Raw genomic sequence first — 22,477 nt, 5'->3', positions numbered from 1 at the left:
GAATTCCTAGTTTAGAAATAATAATCATTGCCTACTATTCTGTAGTGATGAGTATTATACTTGCTTAGATGCCCAGACCCCAACCTCTACTCAGTTAGCCCTATGACAACCTGCACCTGAATTATTCTACGAGAGGTTATTCCATGACCAATCATCGCCAAAAATGTACCTTTTCAACCTAAGTAAAATTAGTAGTATGGTAGACAACAGAATCATTTTTACACAGAGAATTTTAGCCCTCAGTGTTTAGTCAGCAGTGATGCAAATATAAAAGAAAACAAAAAGTTGTATGCTTGCAAGATTAAATAAAACAAAGCTTAATTGTGGTAGAATTTCATGTTGGTCCCTTTTTAAAAGGTAAGGAACCATAAAAAAAAAAAAAAAAAAATATATGGACTGCTGTGTTAAGTTCATCATGTACATCAAAATGTCTCTATGGAAACAGTCAACACACAAAGGCAGACTGTTTCACCTTTTTTTATTTATGTCCGCATTAAAGCCCATAATCAGTGTACCTTGCATCACTTTACCGTTCCCAATTGCAGACTATGGGCAAGATGCACTAAGCTTCAAAAGTGATAAAATGGAGTGATAACCATCCAGCCAATCATCACCTACCTGACACTTTTCACAGTCTGTGACATGACAGGTAGGAGGTGGTTGGCTGGCTGGCTATCACTCTTCAATTTATCGCTTTTGAACCTTCGTGCATCTGGCCCTATGTGGGAAAAAAAAAAGTGGTAGCCAACTCCAGTCCTCGAGAGCTACCAACAGTTCACATTTTCCAGACCACCTAGCTGCTGCACAGGTGCACTCATTAACACATTTTAAAAGATCTACAGGTGGAGCTAATTACTTCACTTCTGATTCTGTGAGGAGACATGGAAAACATTAACTGTTGGTAGCTCTCGAGGACTGGAGTTGGCTATCCCAGATCTAGTGCATGTGAACCTAATTAACGGTCTAGACCAGGCATGTCCAAGCTAGGGCATTCCAGCTGTTGTGAAACTACAAGTCCCATCATGCCATGCCACAGTTTTGCTATTAGGAAATTCTAGAACTATGGCAAGGCATCCTGGGATGTGTAGTTTCACAACAGCTCGAGGGCCACAGTTTGGACACGCCTGGTCTAGACACTGTCAACCAGATAACTGACAGATCAGATGTTCTCTGCTGGTCTCTTAATAATGTAAGAATATATATGTATCATTAGGGCAGTAATTGTTCTAGTAATTGCACACATGTTTTGGATCCAGCTCCAACCAGGTGTATGTTACCTTTTACACCGGCGTCCAAATTGGCAACCTTCACCACCACCGGGGTATAAGATGTGTAGGTTACATTTTGACTATCATTATTGCACCAGTTCTAGAGGCACAAATCTTGTGTGACATTTTGGCTGAGGATTGAAATGTGTGCTCATAAATTGACAGGTGTGCAATTGATAATACTGGCAGTCGGAGTACCAGGGAAAGGATTACAGCATCCCATGTACACAAGCCAAGGCACAAACAATAACTCACATAACTAGTACCCAGCATAAGCCTTTCCATAGGCTTTATATACCTTTTTTTATTATCAAAGTACCAGTATTGATTAAAAATGAAACAGGCGTAAAATGTAAATTACCTCTATGCTAGAACCCTAGCCAAGCCCTTTCAAATAAACCACGACATTATGGTAGGATTTATGGGATAACATACTAGCTTCCTATATGAACGCTTGTCCTGTTACTGCACATATTTCAATTATACCAAAATCAGAATGGAGGGCTATAGCGATTTCTGGTGTCCCTATCGCCTGGCCAAATAGACTGTACAGGCAAGGCGATTTTGTCTAAGCAGCTGCAAACAGTGTATTTGGTTTCGCGGCTGGGGATGGCAAGATGTACGGTTACTAGTTAGCAGTCTATCTTGATTTTGACTCTGCTTAATCAAAATTGGCCAGCCCGAATCCCGTGTGTACACCCCTTCAGTCGCTAGTCAGCTTCCACTGTTATGTGTAACAAGCTGGAGATGAGAAAACTGGTTACTGAAACTTCATAAAGAAAAAGGATTTATTACTGAATTACTTCACATGGATTTTCTCAAACAATAAATTAAGTCTTCTTCTGTTTTTTCTTCTCATTCTCTTCTTTCTCCTTTTCAATCTCTGCCACATACCTTTCAATCTCATCTGGGCTCAAGATCTGCAATAAAAGAAACAAGTATAGGTCTTTATAAAGATACCATTGAACAGGAAGGGTAGCGGCAACAAGGTGGGGTGCCAACCTACACACTTTCTGATGCCAGCGCGAGAGAGGGGGGGGGGGTACATGTTCAGATGAAGGAGGGGGTCATTGACGCACAGGAGCACACATCGCTAGCAATATTGAGTATATACATTAGATCATGGGTCTTCAACCTGTGGCCCTCCAGATGTTGTGAAACTACATGTTCCAAGTGCATTGCCACATTTTTTCCTATAAGAGCATGCCAAAATGGTCAGTGCATTATGGGACATGTAATTCCACAACATCTGGAGGGCCACAGGTTGAAGACCTGTGCATTAGATGATAATGTGAACAACATTGCTCACAAGACCCTTTCTGAGCGATATTGTTCAAAATATCATCTAGTGTGTATGGGTCGTAACTTCCATTTTAAAGGTGTGAATCTATTGTTACCTTCAGAGGCTGGTCTCGTCTCATGACTGCTAATTCAATGTTTTTCCCACCAGACTGAACCACCTAGAAAACAAAAAGTTAGAGAATCAGAATGTTACACTCTATGCGGTAAATTTTTTTAAGATGGAAGTTCTATTGACGATGGGATGTTTCCCATAGTAACCAATCATATTCTATCCAATATCTTCTAGAAGGTGCTAAATAAATAAGTAGAAACTGATTGGTTGCTAATGGCAACATCCCATCATCAATATAACTCCCATTTTAGTAAATTCACCCCCATGAGCTCCAGTAAAAACTATACCACACAATCAGTAGGCTATTGCAATGAGTCAACCTAGACTTCCCAATTTGGATACATATTTTGAAACAAACTGGTAGTTGTGGATTAACCGTAAATAACGGCAAAAGTGGAATAGTTGTGCAAGTCAGATTAAGAGATTATGGGGCCCCGTTTCCTTACACTAATTTCCTTGCTAATTACAAGTATCATATTTGAGTCTTGAGCTGTTGTTAGTGTTTATAGCACTCACTTCAAGCAGAGCCTTAATGACCAGTTTAATGGTCAAATCATCAGTCTCAATGGCTTCATCGGTGTAGTGTTTTTCCAGGAACTCTCGGACAGACTTGGCCCCTCTGCCAATAGCATTTGCCTGTGGAGTAACATGAGATATAGTCCATAACAAAAGGTTTCCCCAAACACAGTGCTCAAGGCACCCCAACGATCCAGGTTTTAAGTATATCCATGCTTAACTACAGATTACTTAATTAGTACCTCAATCATTTGTTTTAACCAATCTGTGCCGAGCCAGGTATACTTAAAATCTGGACCGTTGGAGTGCCTTTAAGACCTCTGATCTAAGGTTCACGTGAATATAACATTTGCTAATGAATGGCATACTTACTTTCCATGCATGGTAAGTGCCTGAAGGATCTGTTTGGTAGAGTCGGGGAGTTCCATCAAAGTCAAACCCCACAATCAAAGCAGATATTCCAAAAGGCCGACGCCCATTGCTCTGAGTGTAACGCTAGTGGAAACAAAGGTAGTGATCAATGAACAAGATCATTAACCTTACAAGTACTGTTGGTCTTCACATTTCCAAGTCTAAAACATTCTAGAGTAGATTAAAGCCCGGTACACATGGGGCGACTTCAGCCACTTGCTGAGTGATCGCTCATCACACATCGCTGACACACATGCTAAGCACCAGCGATGTGTGCAGGGCAGCTGATGATGCTGGATGTTTTTTTTTCCTTACGAAAAAAATTAAAAAAAAAAAAATTATTAAAATCTAGCACATAATAGATACATCTACTTCGTAACTTATTCCAAGCTCACTAGAACAGTGTATTGAAATAAGTACCTCAAAAATCACAGACATTGTGTAATAGGGGTCTCCTAGAGTTGCAGCTAGAATTTAACAAGTTCTTTAGAAGAAGAAAAAAAAATGAACAACTGTCTCCCGGGGCAAAATACCAATTCAATACTTTAATGTACCGCTTCTGTTCAGTGAAAATGTAGCTCCAACTCAACATCTGCAGTTAAACAGGCAAGTGTATGCTGTTAGCAGGAATTGAAGGCTGCCTCAGCATGCCTTGATCAGACAGCCTTCTATAAGCAGTATGGGAGCCACTTCCGGGTGCTGTGTGTCAGTCCAGAAGGGATATGGTCACTATGTTTGTCAACAACATACATTAGGTCGACATGGGTTAGGTTGACACAAGCATTAGGTCGACATTGGGCTTTTCACATTTTATTTGAGCCGACAGGCGGTATTTCATTCCCTACTATCCACTAGGGCGTGGTGAGAGAATAAAACAGTGTGCCCGAAGCATGGCGAGCGCAGGTGTTTGGAATTCAGTTTACAAAGTTTTTATGGTACTTATGTAATATCTGGACTCCCGTTTTTCTTATGAGACCGCGTCCCCTCGCGGGGCTCGCTGCGCTCACCACGCTTCGGGCACGGTAGCTCGCCACACTATATAAAATCAACTCCATGCGTAGTTGGATAGTAGGGGTATGAAAAAATGGGAGTCCAGATAATACATAAGTACCATTTTATTTTAGGCTTAGTGTTTCTTTCAACAGTTTTGCTGCTAAGACTTACCTGTTTCAGACTAGCAATATATCTTGTAATATATTCCACCGTCACTGGGTCTTCTACTGTAAGTCGGTGGCTCTGACATTCGACGCGTGCACGGTTTATAACAATTCGAGCATCGGCTGTGAGACCTGAAACAGAGGTGATTGTGTTTGTGCTATACAGCTAAACATTACATAGGTTATCCACAATTGATAAAAATCCTCAGAAAACCTGCCGCCTGCTTTATCAATCCCCTAAATCCAGGAACCTGTTGCGCTATACAATTCATCCAGACCCCTTTCGTAGAGCTCTACAGTTGACTGAACAGATGACATCCTAATAAGCTATGGGGTGAACCTGCTTCTGGCATTTATGAGAGGTGCTTTTTTTTACTACATACCCATCTGCTAAACAGGAGGGCAAGTCAACCTATGAGGGTTGTCCAAGCGAAACAACTAAACATTTGCGATCTAGTCTGCAGTCATTTTGTATGAAGCAAATTGAATAAGCACTTTTTGGTTCCCTATACTACAAATGCAGGCAGATATTAAGATGTAGCTTTGAGAATATTCCTCTAAATTGGAGTAGCCTGCTAACCTAGATATATAACTACATAGAATGTTATGAATCTACTAAATCAGATTTAAGCCCTGTACACATGCATTGATTGGTCCCGATTTTGGATTCGATTTTGCTTATAGAAGCAAAATCGAATCGAATTCTAAATGAAATCGAATGGTTTGTGTCTCACTTTCGATCTACATTCGATTCGATGCGCGCTCCCGTTTTCACAAAATCGAATAGAAAAATCTACTGTACAGCCAAGGAAATATCAAATTCGATCTAGTAAATCGAATGTGTACAGTGTACCATGAATGTATATCGAATTCGATATCTAATGCAAAAGTACAGATCTAATGCCAGATCTAATAGAAAATCGAATCTAACATCGAATCAAAAGCAAATCGATGTGTGTGTACAGGGTTTAAGGAGGAGAATTAAGAAACATGTTCTATGCCAAACGTGTAAATGATGTAAAAGAATAAGGTTGAGGTAGATGCTGGTCACAGAAGGTCATGTTCCTTAATAATAACAGTGTATATGCCAAAATCTTACCACTACTACATTTTAATCCACAAATGTTCATACCTGCAAAAGCCATAAAAACATTCTCATCCAATGCACAGATCTTCCGCACCGTCCTCTCATCCTGAAGCTTGGCTACAGATTTCTTCTCAACACCAAGGACCACGATTTCCTTTCCTCGTACCCCAACCTAATACAAAACAAAACATTATATTAGGTGCAAACAGAAATATGCTCAGTAGGTACAGAGTTCTTTAAGAATCTAAGAAGCCAGAAGTAAGCCCTCTATGAGCAATAGTGGCAGGGGTAGGGCTATTTCACATGCTACGGCTCCTGCCGCAGCAAAAAGCCGTGCCGACACCATAGTTAATAATGGACACAAATGTGTCCATTCACATGGGACAGCCACGGCCCGGCCGCCCGGTTGCAGCCGGATCCCACCACTGGAAGGGACGGCTGCCGGCCTGTGGCCATCCCCACCATTGTAAACTGCTGTGTGCGGCACGGCTTCCTGACCGTGCGGGGATTCGCCGCCCGGCAGGAACTTGTGAAATAGCCTTTACCCCATGAACTTCCGGCTAAACAATATTCAGTGTACACTGGACGATATTAGTAAATTATATCATTTAGTGACATCACCAGAACCCACTGAACATGCAGTTCGTTGGCGATATACCCAAAAATTTACCTACATGTTCATCAGACTTAAGGGTGCGCAGGAGCTTTTTCTATGCTCAATGATGCTCTGTTAGGCCAAAAATGACTTGCAATATAAATATGCTGATGCACTCCTGGGGCAAGATTTACTAAGCTGTGGCTTGACTTTTCTGCAGTTTTCAGTCCAAAATTTAAAAAACAGCAATAATATTTAATGCACAACATGCCAGGTTTTGCTATTATATTTATTATTTTAAATTTCAGGGTAAAAAAAAAAAAAAAAAAATCACAACTTCTAAATCTAGGGGATGAGTTAGCAGAACCAACAAGGAAATCCTGGAACAAGTGATGGCCAAGGAACAAACCAAATACAAGATAGATAGGATATAGACGTCTAGTGTCTGTTTGTGTGTCTCCAAAACACTGCTACCTGTTGGCAGAACGTGAAATTACATCTCTTTCTCATACATGAATAAACACAGAGGCAATCACAATGTAGCAGACTAGTTTTCGAAGCTCTTCGAGAGGGCTTACTACTATTATATATTTATGTTACATAATTGCACAGACACCTGGCATTCTACACTATTCCTCTATGTAGGTTAATCCAGCAACATTACCCAGTATATAAACCCCCCATCATATTGTTCCCTTACACCCACATCACCAGTCATTGTTATTCTACAACCCTCTCTCTCCAGGGAACCCTATTTAGCACCCAGATTCCCAGTTTTTATCAATTATTATATTTTATTTTAACCCATGGATTCCCGATTTTAAGTGTGACCCCTCTTTTCCACCCACTAATCCCGGCTTCCAACATCCCTATGGTCGCTCTACAGCCGGGGATGATCCATGTTATACCGGAGGGAATCCTCTCTCGCTCACATGCGAGTCCCGTCTTTCCCCAGCAAAGTCCCTGTTTTCCTTTCGGCTACCGCGTTTATTAAATGGCATACCGCTGTGGATCCTTTCTTCACGGCCTCCTGCGCATATTCCACCTGGAAGAGATGTCCGTCCGGGGAGAAGACGGTGATGGCCCTGTCGTAGCTCATTCTCTACACCGGGAAGGAACAGACCGCTCACAAAACGAAACCTACTGAAAACAGCGCACTCATCCACGTCGAATTCACGAAGCCTACTTAGAGCGGTGGCGTAGCGTAACCCTATGGGCGATTCAATCCTCTACTCTACGTAAACTACGTAACTAAAACCCGCCCCCGGGAACCTGCACTACCCGGTGCCTGAGACAGGAAACCCGGCTTCTGGGATATACCACTTTTATACAGGGGGGGCTTCCGATACCATGCACTAACTCCTCAGATTATTACATTTATCTACCTTAATGTAGGTTTAAGGGAGATTAAATATTAATACGCTATACGAAACAAATACAATCTGCGGTCTACATTACATCAGAGTGTAAACGGGTTGCTTAATTGACCCCTCACCCCCCCTGTCTGCTGCACGGAATAAGAATCCCCTGGCTAGTAATAGGGTGCAGATATTAAGAATATCTGTAATAATTTATACAGCGCTGACACCTAAGATCAGAGACACACAGGGGCATAGGGGACCATGTCTGTGGCCTTTGCTTCAGCCAGACCCAGAGGGAAAGGAGAAGTCACCCAGCAAACTATACAGAAGGTAAATGGTCTGCAGGGGGTGTCTGATGGCAGTAGCTTTATTCTAAGGGGAGGAGAGGAGATAAATTCCTCATGTGTCATATGTGTCATGCTGTACATGCTATGCAGAATATGGACAGACGCATGAGTGAGATCTGTAAGAATCAACAACAAACAAATCATATATATATATATATATATATATATATATATATATATATATATATATATATATTATAATAATAATATGTACGCGTGTTGTATCAGGGTTTGCAATAGAGCGATAGTAGGAGGTGCGGGTGGGATACATCATCCCTCTCAGGTGACATTTGCCTCCATGATGACAGAAAGAAGAAGATGCATGAGTGTCTTCCTCGTTATCTGTGGATTAGGGAGGAGGGGTGCTAGATGAGAAGCTATATGTTACCATTGTCTGGCAGGAAGTTACAGCTTTCTGATCCTCTTTATACTGGCTGTGATGAGGAGACGCATGTGATGCAGAATGGGGAACAGAACACATCGTTACCATCTGATGGGGTCATTTCATGCTACTGAGGCTCTTATACTATTGCACTGTATTTGATGATATTGATGTTCGTGAGTAAATGCATTGTAAATGTGCCTGCAGGTGTAAGCAATGTTACCTGGGTCAGTAACAGATTGTGGTTGACAATATTCTATTAGAAAATTATATACAGAACCCTTTATCAATTGCAGACATTTTTATTTTTTAATTAATTATATTTTATTAATTGAATGTACTGTTATTGATTCAGCATTTGTGTAACCTCCTTGTTCCTGATCTGTTAGAGTTACAATCATTATTATGGCCACTACAACTAATAATGCTTCAAATGAGACCTATGACTGAAATTTAGTTAAAAACTCAAAAACATAGAAAATGCCTAAAAAGTGTAATAATGGCTACATTTGTTATTCTTGGATTTTTTTCTCTATGAATCCTCAACATGTATTTTTGGAGCATGGTCCATGGATCTTTCTTCTATAATCTATTTGTTTTGTTAGGTAGTCTCCCTGCGACCAATTTTCAAAGTGTGTCCCTCTTCTAGAGAATAAATGCTACCTATAATTATATATAGATCAGCCAAGTCTTGCTGGCTTCCAAGGTGCTGTGCCCATCCCCTCTGCTTCTTACCTTGGCAGGTGCCAGGTGGGAAGACATAAATAGCTCCTGAAAGTGGTAGGATGACACTTGTTTGTGAAAATATAAGTAAGCACCATATTCCCAGCATAATACTGATATGAATTTATTTAATAAGCTGCTGGTTGGTTCTCCTTCATGTTTTAAGCAGTCACTCCACCTGGGGGTGTAGCTCGTTACCACAAACAGAGTCACCTATGTACTATGTATAAAGAACCAACCAGCTCCTAACTACCATGCTACAGTCTGCTGGGCAGTTGGAACACTAGGGTTGATGTATTAAGCCTGGAGAAGTGATAAAGTGGAACATGATAACACACCAGCCAATCAGCTCCTAACTAAAATTACAGGCTGGGTTTTAAAAATAACAGTTAGAAGCTGATTGACTGGTACCTTGTCATATTCTGAATTATCAATTCTCTAGGATTAATACATCTGCACCAATGAGTGATATTCTTGTAATCACTCTTTACAAGTGTTAAATGGTGCTCCAATCAATCAGTTCCTAACTATAATTTTTTAAACACATGACAGGAGCTGATTGGCTGCAGCACCATTTAACATTCATAATGGCTGATAACAAGTATAATGTTAAATCTGCCTCTGTGTTTGACAAATGACAGTTTGGAGCTGGTTGGCTGGTATGTTATTGCTCTCCACTTTATCTCTCTCCAAGACTTAGTATATAGACCCCTGATTCAGTCTTGCCTACTGTATGTCACATTTCTCCTATAAACTGTGCATGTTTTATGTGGCCCATGCACCATGTTAGTAGCCCTTTTATTATTTTTTTCTACTTTCTATACCTCTGTAGTGGCAGCACAGAACCTTTTTCATTCTGCTTCTAATATCTTTTCAAGTACAGCCGAGTGCGACTTTTACCAGTGTTTGACTACACTGCTTACCTTTTCATCATCTGACATCGTGACTCCAAGGGTTATGTCTTCTGTGGCTGTTGACAGTATGTCAACATTCATTTTGCATTGTACTTTACATTATTGTATCCTTCATACTATACATTATTTTACATTTTTGTAGTATTAAGATTCTATTTAGGGGGGTATTTATCAAACCTGGATCTGTATAACAGGTGGATGGTGTCTAGGCCAATAGTCAAAAGGTCAACACCATCAAAGCATGGAGAGATATATTAGACTGACCAATCAGCTCCGGTACTTGTTTATTTGCAGGGCGCCCAATTGACATACGCACGGCACCGTAGAAAAATTGCATACAATTTTTCTGTGCGATGCGATTTTTCATTGTATAAGCACCCATACCATGTGATGTGATGGTACTTAATTTTAAAAGCACCCATGCACACCCCCACTATCCACGTCACCCCGAAGCGTGGTGAGGAGATGCGGTTACGCATCCTCCCGACCTTTTCATACCCTTACTATCCACGTTGACGTAGAGTTGATTTAATAAAGTGTGGCGAGCCACCAAGCCCGAAGCGTGGCGAGCCCCGCGAGGGGACGCGGATTACGTTACATGTATTAAGCGTCCCCTCGCTGCGCTCGCCACACTTTATAAAATCAACTCCACGCCAACGTGGATAGTGGGGGTATGAAAAGGTCGGAAGGACGCATAATCGCGTCCGCTCGCCACGTTTCGGGGTGACGTGGATAGTGGGTGTGTGCATGGGTGCATTTAAAATGAAGTACCATCGCATCTCATGGTATGGGTGCTTATACAATGAAGCATCGCATTGCACAGAAAAATTGTATGCAATGCGATTTCACTACGCAGTTTAGCCCAATAAGCAAATAGCTTAGTGGGCGTCCTGCTAATACACAAGTACCTCAGCTCCACACAATAAGAATTAGAAGCTGATTGGCTAGTGCTTTATGGGGGCTAGTGCTTTAAGGGTGAGCGGTGCAGCTGCTGCAGCATCTAAACACTGGCATTGGTGCCCGATCTTGTAACCTTTGTGCAAAATCATTAGGGCTAAAAGGATCGCGCCCATCATCTCTCCACTTTATCGCTAACCATGGGCCTGATTTAGACCTGTTTGCAGCACAAATTTGTATTAAAAATGGGCAAAACTATGAGGGTTATTCTGGTCCAGAACATTCGCACGGGAACCGATAGCGGACGTATGCGCAGGATCATTTCTGCACATGTGCATACGCCAGGTGCTTGCGGACACAGTGAACAGACTGATCACCAGGTACATGCACCCAAGGCTGCAGCCGCGGGGTGTGGGGCGGCACTGGATAGTCGCGCCAATGGCAATGCCCAGCATTTCATAGGTGTTCCCATGTAAAGGCTGGGTGTCCCCAGGGTAATCGGGCGGTGACGTCAGTGCCGGCGGTTGGCAGCTGACATCACCAGATGCCAAGTGCCCACCCACTTCCCCAAGGGTGCACGCAAATGTAAGTGACCCTAGAATTACTTAGAGATGCGTGCACATTCCACTTCATTCAATGGTCGGCGACCATCGAATGATGCGGGTGTTCACCCACAGGCTACGAATGGATGTTTATGTTAAACATCCATTTGCAGACCCTGCATGCGAACACACGCTGCGAGGGGACGGGGCTGCAATCAGTGCTGAATTGGGCCCCATGTTTGCATAAATGCTCTCATTAGTCAATTCTAATTTATTTTATTTTGTTTAATTCACTACACATTTGACTTTCGATTAGCTGGCAAATCTTTAAAGGCAATTCTATTCTTTGCAATGTGCGCTTCAATGTGGTCCTGGGCACATCACCAAGTACCACAACTCCGCACATTTTCCTGTGCCCCTCTGTTGGGGGAATTCTGCTGTAAGTGATGGACGACGCAATGTGCCATTCCAACAAATCGTCCCTACCTGCATTGCTCGTCTTTCCTTGCACCCATACCGACCTCGATGAACACCCAGCGGCACGTCATGTGCAGTTGAATCCCCCCTATTGGTAAAAGGGAAATTGTGTGATGTGTCCATGAATTTATACTGTTCCGACCATCTCAATGGGACTTCACAGCTATTATGCAGTAAATATTTAATTCTTTGCTGCACTCTGTCATATAAATCACACACTAAGTGATATAATGTATATCTTATGCTGCGAGAGTTATACCTCCCATAGGGAGTTTTGTACAATAACATGAGGAGATATTGCTAGGTGCAGTCAAGGTTACTAGCTTTTTGATAAAAGCAGAAAGGGGGAGTTATTTTGTAGTGTGATGCAATCCAAAGATATTAGTTATGTGATGTTCTGAGGTTAATACCTAAACGAGAATAAGCGTAGAGAAGTTGCCCATAGCAACCAGGGAGCTTCTAGCTAGCATTCACCAATAACATACTTTAAAATGATGGGGAGAAGCTGAGCTTTTTAGAAAGCATGATAAATCTTCCCAATAGTATTTATGTGTATATGGCGTGATCACCAAGTAATCGAAATAGATTACTTGTGTTTAATTTCTAAGCCATCTAGGCAAACATTGCCCGATGTATATACGCCTTCAGTGTGACGCATACTGTAGTTGTACTTACTCATGGCCAGGACTAAATCGCACCTAGTTGAAATGACCCATAAGTGTAAGATCCGGCATTCTTTGAACTTAATGCAAGCGCCACTTTACATTTTCACCTCAAACCGAACAAGAAGGAGCTGCTTATATAAGCTGACATTTTGTAAATATAGTCCATGCAGCAGCCTTTCAGTGGGTAATCGCCTCCTAATAGCACAACACCATATACAGTGTCATTTTAGTTGTGAAGAATGGTTTTGTGGCATTTGGTGAGGAAAAAATGTATACATATAATTAATTGAAAATAACAGCATTGTAAACTGAGCACTGTGTGATGAGTGCATAACTTTTTCTGTGTTTATTTTTGTGTTCTTTTGGTGTACAGATGCTAGATGAAAACCACCACCTCATACAGTGTATTATGGATTATCAGAGCAAGGGGAAGACAGCCGAGTGTACACAGTGAGTGACCTTACAGACAAAGCGCGCTTGCCTGCACATAGTAAGGGTGTTTCTAAAGCTGCAAAATGCATTTCACTATCCCACACATGTTTGCTTATTTGAACTTCAGCATGTGGAGGTGTTTTTTAAAGGGTCAATCATTTACAGGGCAAAACCAACCTGGTTTTGCTTTGTAAATGAGTGGCGCTTTAAAAAAAAAAAACGCCTGAACTTGTAAAGCATCACATAGTGTGTACCGTTATGACAAATACCTTTGATTGACTTCATATGTTTAAGTGAAGTATTTTACCATTAAAATTTATTAATCTTGTACATCAAGACCAGTTTGATCATATTAATCAATTTATTTATAAATTGAGGCCAAATATCTTCAACAGTGATTCCATTAACACAGTTTTTGATTTAAAAGGGTGGAGCGCAGCACTAATTTAATGTAATTAGAGTTTTGTTTTATTTGAAAACGTATCAATCCTGACGTTTCAAGTGCAGCAGCTAGCCCGTTACTCTTGACCCAGTGCGCAGACGTTATCAGAATATTTATTGTAAAGCATCACGCACATGCGGCAAACTCAGGCCCCTCGCATGCCGCAGCTGCCAGATATTTTATAACATAAACTTATTTTGCATTATCATAAAAAAATATATATACAGTATTTCTATATGTAAAATGATAAACTAGAAATATAAGTAACAACTCATTAAGCACATGTTAGTGTGAATACTTTCCTTCAAACCAGCAGTTATGCACATATACGCCTGCTAGGAGAGTTTACACCTGTTGTAGGGCAGCTGCAAGTATATACTGATGATACCTTGTAATAATGCACATATACTTCCAATGCAGAGTTGTGTATCTCAAATTGCGGTCAGCATTTCATATATGCAAATATATATTATTTTTCCTTACATTTTTTTTTTTTGATAAGTTTTCATTTTGGTACCAACTTAGTGTTCACGCTAGGCTGTTTTAGCGGGGTGCCACGCCCTGCCCGATTTTTAAACCTGGCATTTTTGCTGTAAAAGTAGTATGAGATAGTAACACTTTTACTTTGTGATGGCTCAATGTAGAAAATTATTGCAAATATTGTATAAAAACCTTTGGGCTATGTGTACAAAGTGTTTATAGAATAGAATCAACTTTAGAATCAACTTTAGAATATAATCAACTTTATTGGCCATGTGTGCTTGCGCACACTAGGAATTTTTTGTGGATTACAGTGCAGCATCAAGCAGGGTTGAAGGGGGAAGGGGGAGGCATAATATACATTACATTGGGCAGGATTCAGTAATAACCCCCGCTGCACATCGCCAGCACTCGCATTGTTAATAATCGCATATGCACTAACATATGCGATTATTAACTCAAATGCGATGGCCGGCGATGTGCAGCGGGTTCCCCCCTCCCTGCCTGAACCCTTACACGGCTGTAAGGGCTCCGTTTCCTCCTGCCTGCACTCGGAAGAGGTGCAGGGAGGAGGAGGTCACTGGTCCAGGCAGCACAGCAGGAGGCTGCCCGGACACAGGTGAGGGGGGTGCGTCGCAGATCGGCGGGGGGCGTGCAGGGCGGCGGGGGACGCGAAGGGAAGCCCATAGGCTTCCATGGGGTTACGCCATCTAGAACTGGCGTAACCCCCCGCAGTGAAGCCCCGGCGGTGGGGCTTTGCTGCATATGAAAATGCGGTAAAAACCCCGAAAACTGGGTTTTTACGGCATTTTCAGTTTGGTGAATCTCGCCCACTGAGACATTACATGCGGGGAACACATGCCCACCGAGCAGCACAGTGCCTAGGCCAGTGGTGGGGAACCTTTTTTTGTGCCAAGGGCCGTTTATATGGGGAAATAATCCTTCGGGGGCCATATGTAAAACTTTCTGTCACAAATTGTAATGTTGCAGCCGTCCCATGCTCCGGCGGCTGCCGCTAAATAGGACCCTCAGTCTCCGGCTGCTGTTGATTAAGAGGAATCTTGCGAGAATTCCCCTGTACTTGACTCCCGGCAAAGCCGCCGGGCGTGCGGGCAGGCCACTCAGGCCGGCTACAGGGGCCACATACAGCCCCCGGGCCTGAGGTTCCCCACCCCTGGCCTAGGCAGCCGTCAGGGGCACTTCTGGTCGCTGCAGCAGCCAGGTAGGTAACAGTATAAGCAGGGACAGTACAGTATCACATAGGGAACACATACCCACCGAGATGCACAGCGCCTAGGCAGACATCGATGGCGCCACTGGTCGCTTCAGCAGCCAGGTAGGTGACAATATGAGCAGGGACAGTAAAATGGCACACAGAGAACATATACCCTCAAAGCTGCACAGCGCCTAGGCAGCAATCAGCGGCGCCACTGATCGTTGCAGCAGCCGGGTAGGTAACAGTATGAGCAAAGACACTGCAGTTATAGCAGAGACAGTACAGTTATCACACAGGGAACACGAGGTTACATAAGGCTGAGTGCACAGATCCTAGGCAGCCATTTGCGGCGCAAACTTCCTGTAGCAGAGCCAGCATGGGTGGTGGTGGTGGGGGGAGGGGGGGGGGGAGAGTCACTGAGGCCTGGGGAGAAGAGTCAGTGAGGGCTGGGGCCGGAGTTGGGCCCTCCCTGGTCTGAGTTGCACGCTGATGCCCCCAATAGTCTCATCATACCTCCTCCCTGGGGAGTGTGTGTGTGGGGTGGGGGGGGGGGCGCCGCCACCACAGAATAGAGGTCTCCCACATCTGCTGGTGCTGGGGGTCAGCTTCCGGGTGAGTGTCGCCGCCGGGTGCCGATGGGGGTTGCTTCCGCCTCAGAGGTCATGCCAGGGACCGAGCCTATGCGCTGCTGGTGTCGCACCGGCGGCTGGGTCCAGTGCGCGTCCTCTTCCGACTCCTCCGTGCACCTCCTGCATGGAGGTGGTCCTCATGCCAGGGCGGTGCGCTCGTCCCGGCTGGGTGGATGGTGGCCACCTTGCCGCCAGTAGCTGTGCCGTCAGGTCCTCCCTATTCCTTCTCCCCCTCCGTCCACAGGGCGCCCTTTCTCCGGGGGCCGGGGATGTAAGCTCGGGTGAATTGGAGCTCGGCCCCGAGTTCTACACGCATGAATTATAAATGCATTTTGTGTTTAGATTTGGGTCTGGAAACTATGCAGGTAACTTGCTAAATATTTATGGTGCCAGGCATTACAGATATTGGAGACTGAATCTGTATTATTTAGATTCATAGAGATTTATTTACTAAAATGGGAGTTCCACTATTATTTATTTATTTATTTACAGTTTCTTATATAGCGCAGCAGATTCCGTTGCACTTTACAATAGTAGACAGTGATAAAACAAACTGGGTAACAACAGACAGACTTGGAGGTAGGAGGGCCCTGCTGCAAGCTTACAATCTATAGGGACATAGGAGGGAAACACAAGGACAGGAACCAGTAATAGCATAGCAGTCCCACCAAGTTACAAGTCCAGAAGGGAAGCTATATAATACATAAGTGCCTCAGAGGATTATGTGTGTAGAACTTAAATATGATAGGCTTGCCTGAAGAGGTGAGTTTTCAGGGAACACTTGAAAGTTTGTCGGCTAGTGGAGAGTCTTATTGTGTGTGGAAGGGCATTCCATAGGATGGGAGCAGCCCGATGAAAGTACTGTAATAGTGAATGGGAGCTAGTGATCCGTGCAGGAGAGAGACACAGATCTTGTGCAGAGCAGAGTGGTTGAGATGGGAGATATTTGTGATAAGTAGAGAGACATAAGCCGGTGCAGTATGGTTAATAGCTTTATATGCGACTAGAAGTGTTTTAAATTGAATACGGTAAGATACAGGAAACCAATGGACGGACTAGCAGAGCGGATCAGCAGACAATGAGCCTAGCAGCCGCATTTAAAATGGATTGTAGTGGTGAGAGTCTGTTCTTGGGAAGACCAGTTAGGAGACTATTGCAATAATCAATGCGGGATATAATGAGTGCATGGATTAGAGATTTAGTAGTGTCTTGTGTGAGATACGGTCGTATTTTGGATATGTTTTTTAGATGCATGTAACATGATTTGGAGACGCGTGAAGTACCTATTAACTATATATCTTGTAACTTATGTTTTCTGTAATATACTGTAAGCCTTGTAGTGTTTTCACTTAAATTAAAAGTCATAATTTAGTTGTGGTTTCAGCTGTTGTCCAGCCCAAGCCTCTTACGAATTCGCCAGAGCGCTACCATGTAACTCATAATTTGGTGTGTCGGCAGAATCAAAGCTGTCATGGACTAAGTCCAAAAAGCTTACTTTGATTGGTGGCAAGCGGAATCGTGGTGAAATACGTACACGCTTGGGGTCCCTCCTACCTCCAAGTCTGTCTGTTGTTACCCAGTTTGTTTTATCACTGTCTACTATTGTAAAGCGCAACGGAATCTGCCGCGATATATAAGAAACTGTAAATAAATAAATACTCTGTGACCGTGTCATGTGGCCGATATTCTCAGATTGGCGTATCTGGGGAATCGCCGACTAGGATCGTGACACACTAAAGATGGAATGTTGCTTTAGGCAACCAATCAGATTCTATCTATTATCTTCTAGAAGGCGCTAAAAAAATAAGAAGTAGATTGATTGATTGATTGATTGATGGGCAACATTCCATCGTTAATAGAACTCTCTTCTTAGCTTAAAGACACTACTAGACATTAGTTTTAATTAAAACTATAATGGAGTTGAATAAGAAAAATATTTATGAACTAATCGGTTTATTCCAAGTTAATATGACCTCCACAATTTTCACCCCTCTATAGCATGAAATCATGTCAGTAGAGAGGTTGTTCTCTAAATGAGAAGACCATGAGTAATTGACATTTTTCCAGACATGTTCAGCAGAAATGCAATGTGACAGGGGCAGGGCTAAGTAACATACAATGTCACAGCAGTTCCACTTAATGCTATCTTAACTGTTTGACCTGCTTCACATCTCTAAACCACTCTGCTCTAAAGATGTGGGAGGTGCTCCAGCTGTATGGAGTGAGGTATGAGGTGTCAGGAAAGTATTTTACTCTTATCATTTTGGTGCATACATAGCTTTTTTAAAATGTAATACCAGTTTATCTATTTATTAACAGTTTCGGTTTAGTATCACTGCGGCAGCATGGCCGCACGCTACTTCCGGGTCTGTGTCCCTTTGCGGTTTGCTGCGCTCGCCCATGCTGCGGGCTCGGTGGCTCGCTACGTTCGCCACACTGTCTAAAATCAACTCCATGCCAACGTGGATAGTGGGGGTATGAACTATCCACGTTGGCATGGAGTTTCTTTTACAAAGTGTGGCGAGTGCAACCCGGAAGTAGCGACCGGCCATGCTGCCACCGTGAAACTAAACAAGTACTATAGTTTCTTATATAGCGCAGCATATTCCGTTGCACTTAGAATTACTGAATAAAGGCAGTTGGGATAAGAATAATCACTCGTTAAGCATTCATTTCACACTGCTGCAATTATGCCGCATGTAGTGCAAACTACCAAAATACTTGTATGAAGATACAAGGTGATGATATGATTGGTGGCCAATAATTGTGCTACTACACATGAACCAAAAGGCTTTTGGTTGGAAGGGAGTACACATTCTGTGGGTTCAGGCTATTGCACTGTTTCCTGTTAATTTGGGGTATAACAGTGCTATGTTCTTGTACCGCTATTTGTTATAGCCATGGGCAATGAGAGTAAACTACTCTGGTAAAGAGTCTTTGTGAAAGGCACAGAGGGGAGAAGAAAACATGAAATAAGTGTATTATGCAGAAGTTGCAGGAGAGTGTGTACAAACATGTTTAGCCCCATCACTAAGACTTACAGAGCCTGATTCAGACCCTATAGCAGGGCTGCACATTTGCAACCCTGCTGATTATCGAATGAATGCGCATGGTATGCTGTGTGCATGCACGGGGTACTCTTGCTAACGAAGAATGAGATCAGTGATGGGGGGGGGCATTTGTAGGCGGCAACCCTTTGTTTTCTGGGAGTGGGGGACAGAGTGCCGCTGATGTCAGCAGCAGCCCCCAACTCCCTGCGGCCATCGCATCGCCGCTCTGCAAACAGGGGGAAATCCATTCGATGATGAGTGACTGCAAATGGTCTTTCCCCTGGGTGCACGGCTGTAAACCTATTGGAAGCCCAGCGATTAGGTTTGAATCAAGCCCACAGTATTGTGATTGTCTCTTGATCACCAGCAGATCCAACATAAAATTGAGAGGAGGCGGACGTCTCTTCAGCATTTTTGTAATTTAAAAAGAAAGATGTCATATATGAGGGATTCATGAAGGTGGCTGCAGCTATTACATTCAGTTTTTATCACTACATATTAACATACATTTTTTACAGTGGCTTGATCAACCACTCAAAGAGGCTGATTCTGGTTGACTCAATCGCAGCTTACCAAGTGCCGGAGAGCCCCCCCCCCCCCGTGAAATAACCAACCCCCCACCGCCCACTCTACCATGTAATGGGATGTGTAATGAAGAAACGTCCCTTCACATGTCGTTGCTGCCGTCTGGCCCACCCCGATCCCTGCAAACTAGCAACGACTATGCAAGTTGCGAAAGCCGTTCGCAAAGAGGACCTGCACATGCGCAGAAAAGACCATGCACAGACCCCCAACCATCAGAACGTGCCAGATTAGAATCTCCCCAAAGGGTGAGATGTCATGTTATAGGCTGTGTTTGAAAAATTACAGTAAGGAGCTGATTGGCAGGTGGTTTATCACTCTCCAATTTATCACTTTTCATGGCTTAGTACATCTCGCCCTTTGAGTGGTTGATCAAGCCACTGTAATAATGTTACATACAAGCCTCCAGCGTAGGGACTCTCATTGTAAAATGTGTTATGTCAAGTATGTTTATTTTCTTGACTTATATTGTGTTGTATTACCTTTCCTCCTATATTCTGTAGATATCAGCAGATCCTGCACAGAAACTTGGTATATCTGGCCACTATAGCGGACTCCAATCAGAACATGCAGTCTCTGCTCCCTGCGGTGAGTATGGATTCCCTCATTACAGGACTTTTCCTCACCCTTCATCAGAGAAAACTCATTATACAGTCATTGGCCCTTGTTCAGGTCTGACCGCAGTACAAATTTGTTTGGAAAACGGGCAAAACCATGTGCACTGCAGATGGAGCAGATGTAACGTGCAGAGAGAGTTACATTTGGGTGGGGTGTGTATAAACTGAACTCTAAATTGCAGTGTAAAAATAATGCAGCCAGTATTTACCCTGCACAGAAACAAAATAACTCACACAAATCTAATGGTGTGTACAGACGGTAAGATATGGCTTCCGATGTTGCCGATATAGTGAACATCGGAAGCCATATCTAACTCTCTCTATACATGCTACATCTGCCCCACCTGCAGTGCACATGATTTTGCCCATTTTGAGAACAAATTTGTACTGCGATCAGATCTGAATAAGGGCCATAGTCCATTGCAGCCCAATTAAATCTTATCCTAAATTTCAGATATTTGACTTCTTCTAAAAATGACTCTTGGTCACTGTTATACTGTATACACCACCATGATTACTACACTGTAATTGTCCCATATATCTGAGACATGAAAACAATTGGAGTTTCTGGCAAATGCACCATGTCAGTCCTGGTTTAGCTGGTGATCATAGACTGTTGCAGCAGGATGGACTGGACATCCCTTAGAAGCCACTTCCATATGCCACAGTAGAGAGTCCTATAATACCATTGTGATTGGGAGTTTTACTACCAAAAAAAACTCAGACTTTTTATTTGAATATCTGATGTTGTTTTTATTATTACTAAATGTATTTATATGGTGATGCACGGTATCAGCAGCCCCATACATGGCTAAAAAAATACAACTGAACCTCAAATGGGATAACTATAACAAAGTGATAGAAACTTATGCAGGATAATCGGGGAAGTATGTGGAAAGATACAACAACTCATTATGAGGATTATTCAGACTTGATCACAAAGCACTTATTCGTTTCATTGCCGCGGGGCCTGGCACAGGGATCGAATGTGAATCCTATATAAGAAAAGATCGAAGAGAAAGTTAAATAAAATCAGACCGTGATTTGGGTGGGGTATGTTTAAGCTGAAATGTAAATCGCAGTGTAAAAATAGATATCTAACTCTTCACATGTTACATCTGTCCCACCTGCAGTTCACATGGGCTCTTATTCTGGTTCACTCGCAAAGGCAAATTCCTTCTCAAATGGGGGCGGAGCTAACACTTGTTACAGTAGTAAATCTGTAGAATGTAATAGCCAGTAATAAGTGTTCAATTTGGTTGTTAGATTTTCATTTTATATAACCCCTGAAGAATGTTGCCATAGGCAGTAATTTCTATTGACTTTGCACATATGTTATCTTGTGACAGTGCTAGACATAACTACTTTATTCATTTATTTAAATGACACATTGGGACACTGACATTGGATTTATAATCTAGAGTTGATTCTGAGGCCATAAGGGGAATTGCGTGGAACTAACTCAGGTATTGTATAAACCAATTAACAAGGGAGTTGGCACAACTCCTAAGCAGGGGAGCGAAATCTAATTACCTAGCGGGGCCCCTGCAAGCGAGTTTGGATTTAACTGTCTTTAGATAGCAGTTTGCGGCCCCCGCCGGAGTACCCTAATGTTATTTGGAGTATGGCAGATATCATGAAAGGATTGTCACAGGATAGGCTGGTTTCGAGATTACAAGGAGACTTTCTGAATGAGGAATCTGGAGATGCCGGAAGTCAGGATCCGGGAATGCCGTATAGCAATTCATGGTAGGTTCTATGGATTCTGAATAGTAATTCAAGGTAGTTTCCGGGGATGCTGGAAGGTAACTTAAGGAAGGTTCCAGGGTTGCTGGAAGGCAGGAGTAACTCCTGAAACTGTACCACCTATCTAATATATAGCCACAGCAAAAGTTCATGAGCTGGGTTCCGTAAGCGAGGAAGACGCTCACAGTGATCAGGTAATAGTAACGGCTGAAAAAGTAGCAGCTATTCCTCCCACAGACAGAGGCAGATGACCGTACCAACTGAAACCAGGAAAGCGACTTAGCAGAACTCCGCTTCAGATGGGATTGCCTGTAATCCAGAAGCAATTATGTTGCACAGAGCGAACAAGTAGCTTACTCGTGACAGTGGACAAAAGAAGTTGTCCTAGCAAGGAGAAACTCAAGAGCAGGAACTCAAAACCCTGGAAGAGCTGTCATTGGCCAACAGCTGATTGGCAGAGGTTAGGAATAGCCCTGATCGCAGAACATCATGTGACCATCCAACATGGCAACTCACGGAGCCGGACA

The 22,477-nt window shown here is 42.9% G+C and overlaps 2 protein-coding genes across 2 annotated transcripts in view; one reads left to right on the top strand and one right to left on the bottom strand.

Moving 5' to 3' along the window:
- Nucleotides 1-2,042: 2,042 nt before the first annotated feature.
- Nucleotides 2,043-7,659, bottom strand: PSMA7 (proteasome 20S subunit alpha 7). The gene is made up of 7 exons (XM_083146817.1): nt 7,452-7,659; nt 5,899-6,025; nt 4,774-4,898; nt 3,571-3,693; nt 3,199-3,318; nt 2,666-2,728; nt 2,043-2,188 (listed from the first exon to the last, which is right to left on the bottom strand). Exons 1-7 carry the CDS (start codon nt 7,545-7,547, stop codon nt 2,099-2,101), a joined length of 744 nt encoding a protein of 247 aa, XP_083002943.1. The 5' UTR covers nt 7,548-7,659; the 3' UTR covers nt 2,043-2,098.
- SS18L1 (SS18L1 subunit of BAF chromatin remodeling complex) overlaps nt 7,352-22,477 on the top strand; it is a 37,844-nt gene continuing 22,718 nt past the window's right edge. The window contains exons 1-3 of the mRNA XM_083146815.1: nt 7,352-8,139; nt 13,130-13,206; nt 20,091-20,175. Coding sequence (XP_083002941.1) covers nt 8,071-8,139; nt 13,130-13,206; nt 20,091-20,175 — 231 coding nt within the window. The 5' untranslated portion in view covers nt 7,352-8,070. The remainder of the gene's footprint in view (nt 8,140-13,129; nt 13,207-20,090; nt 20,176-22,477) is intronic.

The sequence above is a fragment of the Crinia signifera genome, chromosome 6 (assembly GCF_055691185.1).
Source record: "Crinia signifera chromosome 6, ASM5569118v1, whole genome shotgun sequence".
Taxonomy (NCBI): domain Eukaryota; kingdom Metazoa; phylum Chordata; class Amphibia; order Anura; family Myobatrachidae; genus Crinia; species Crinia signifera.
This window is presented reverse-complemented; position numbering and strand designations above follow the sequence as displayed.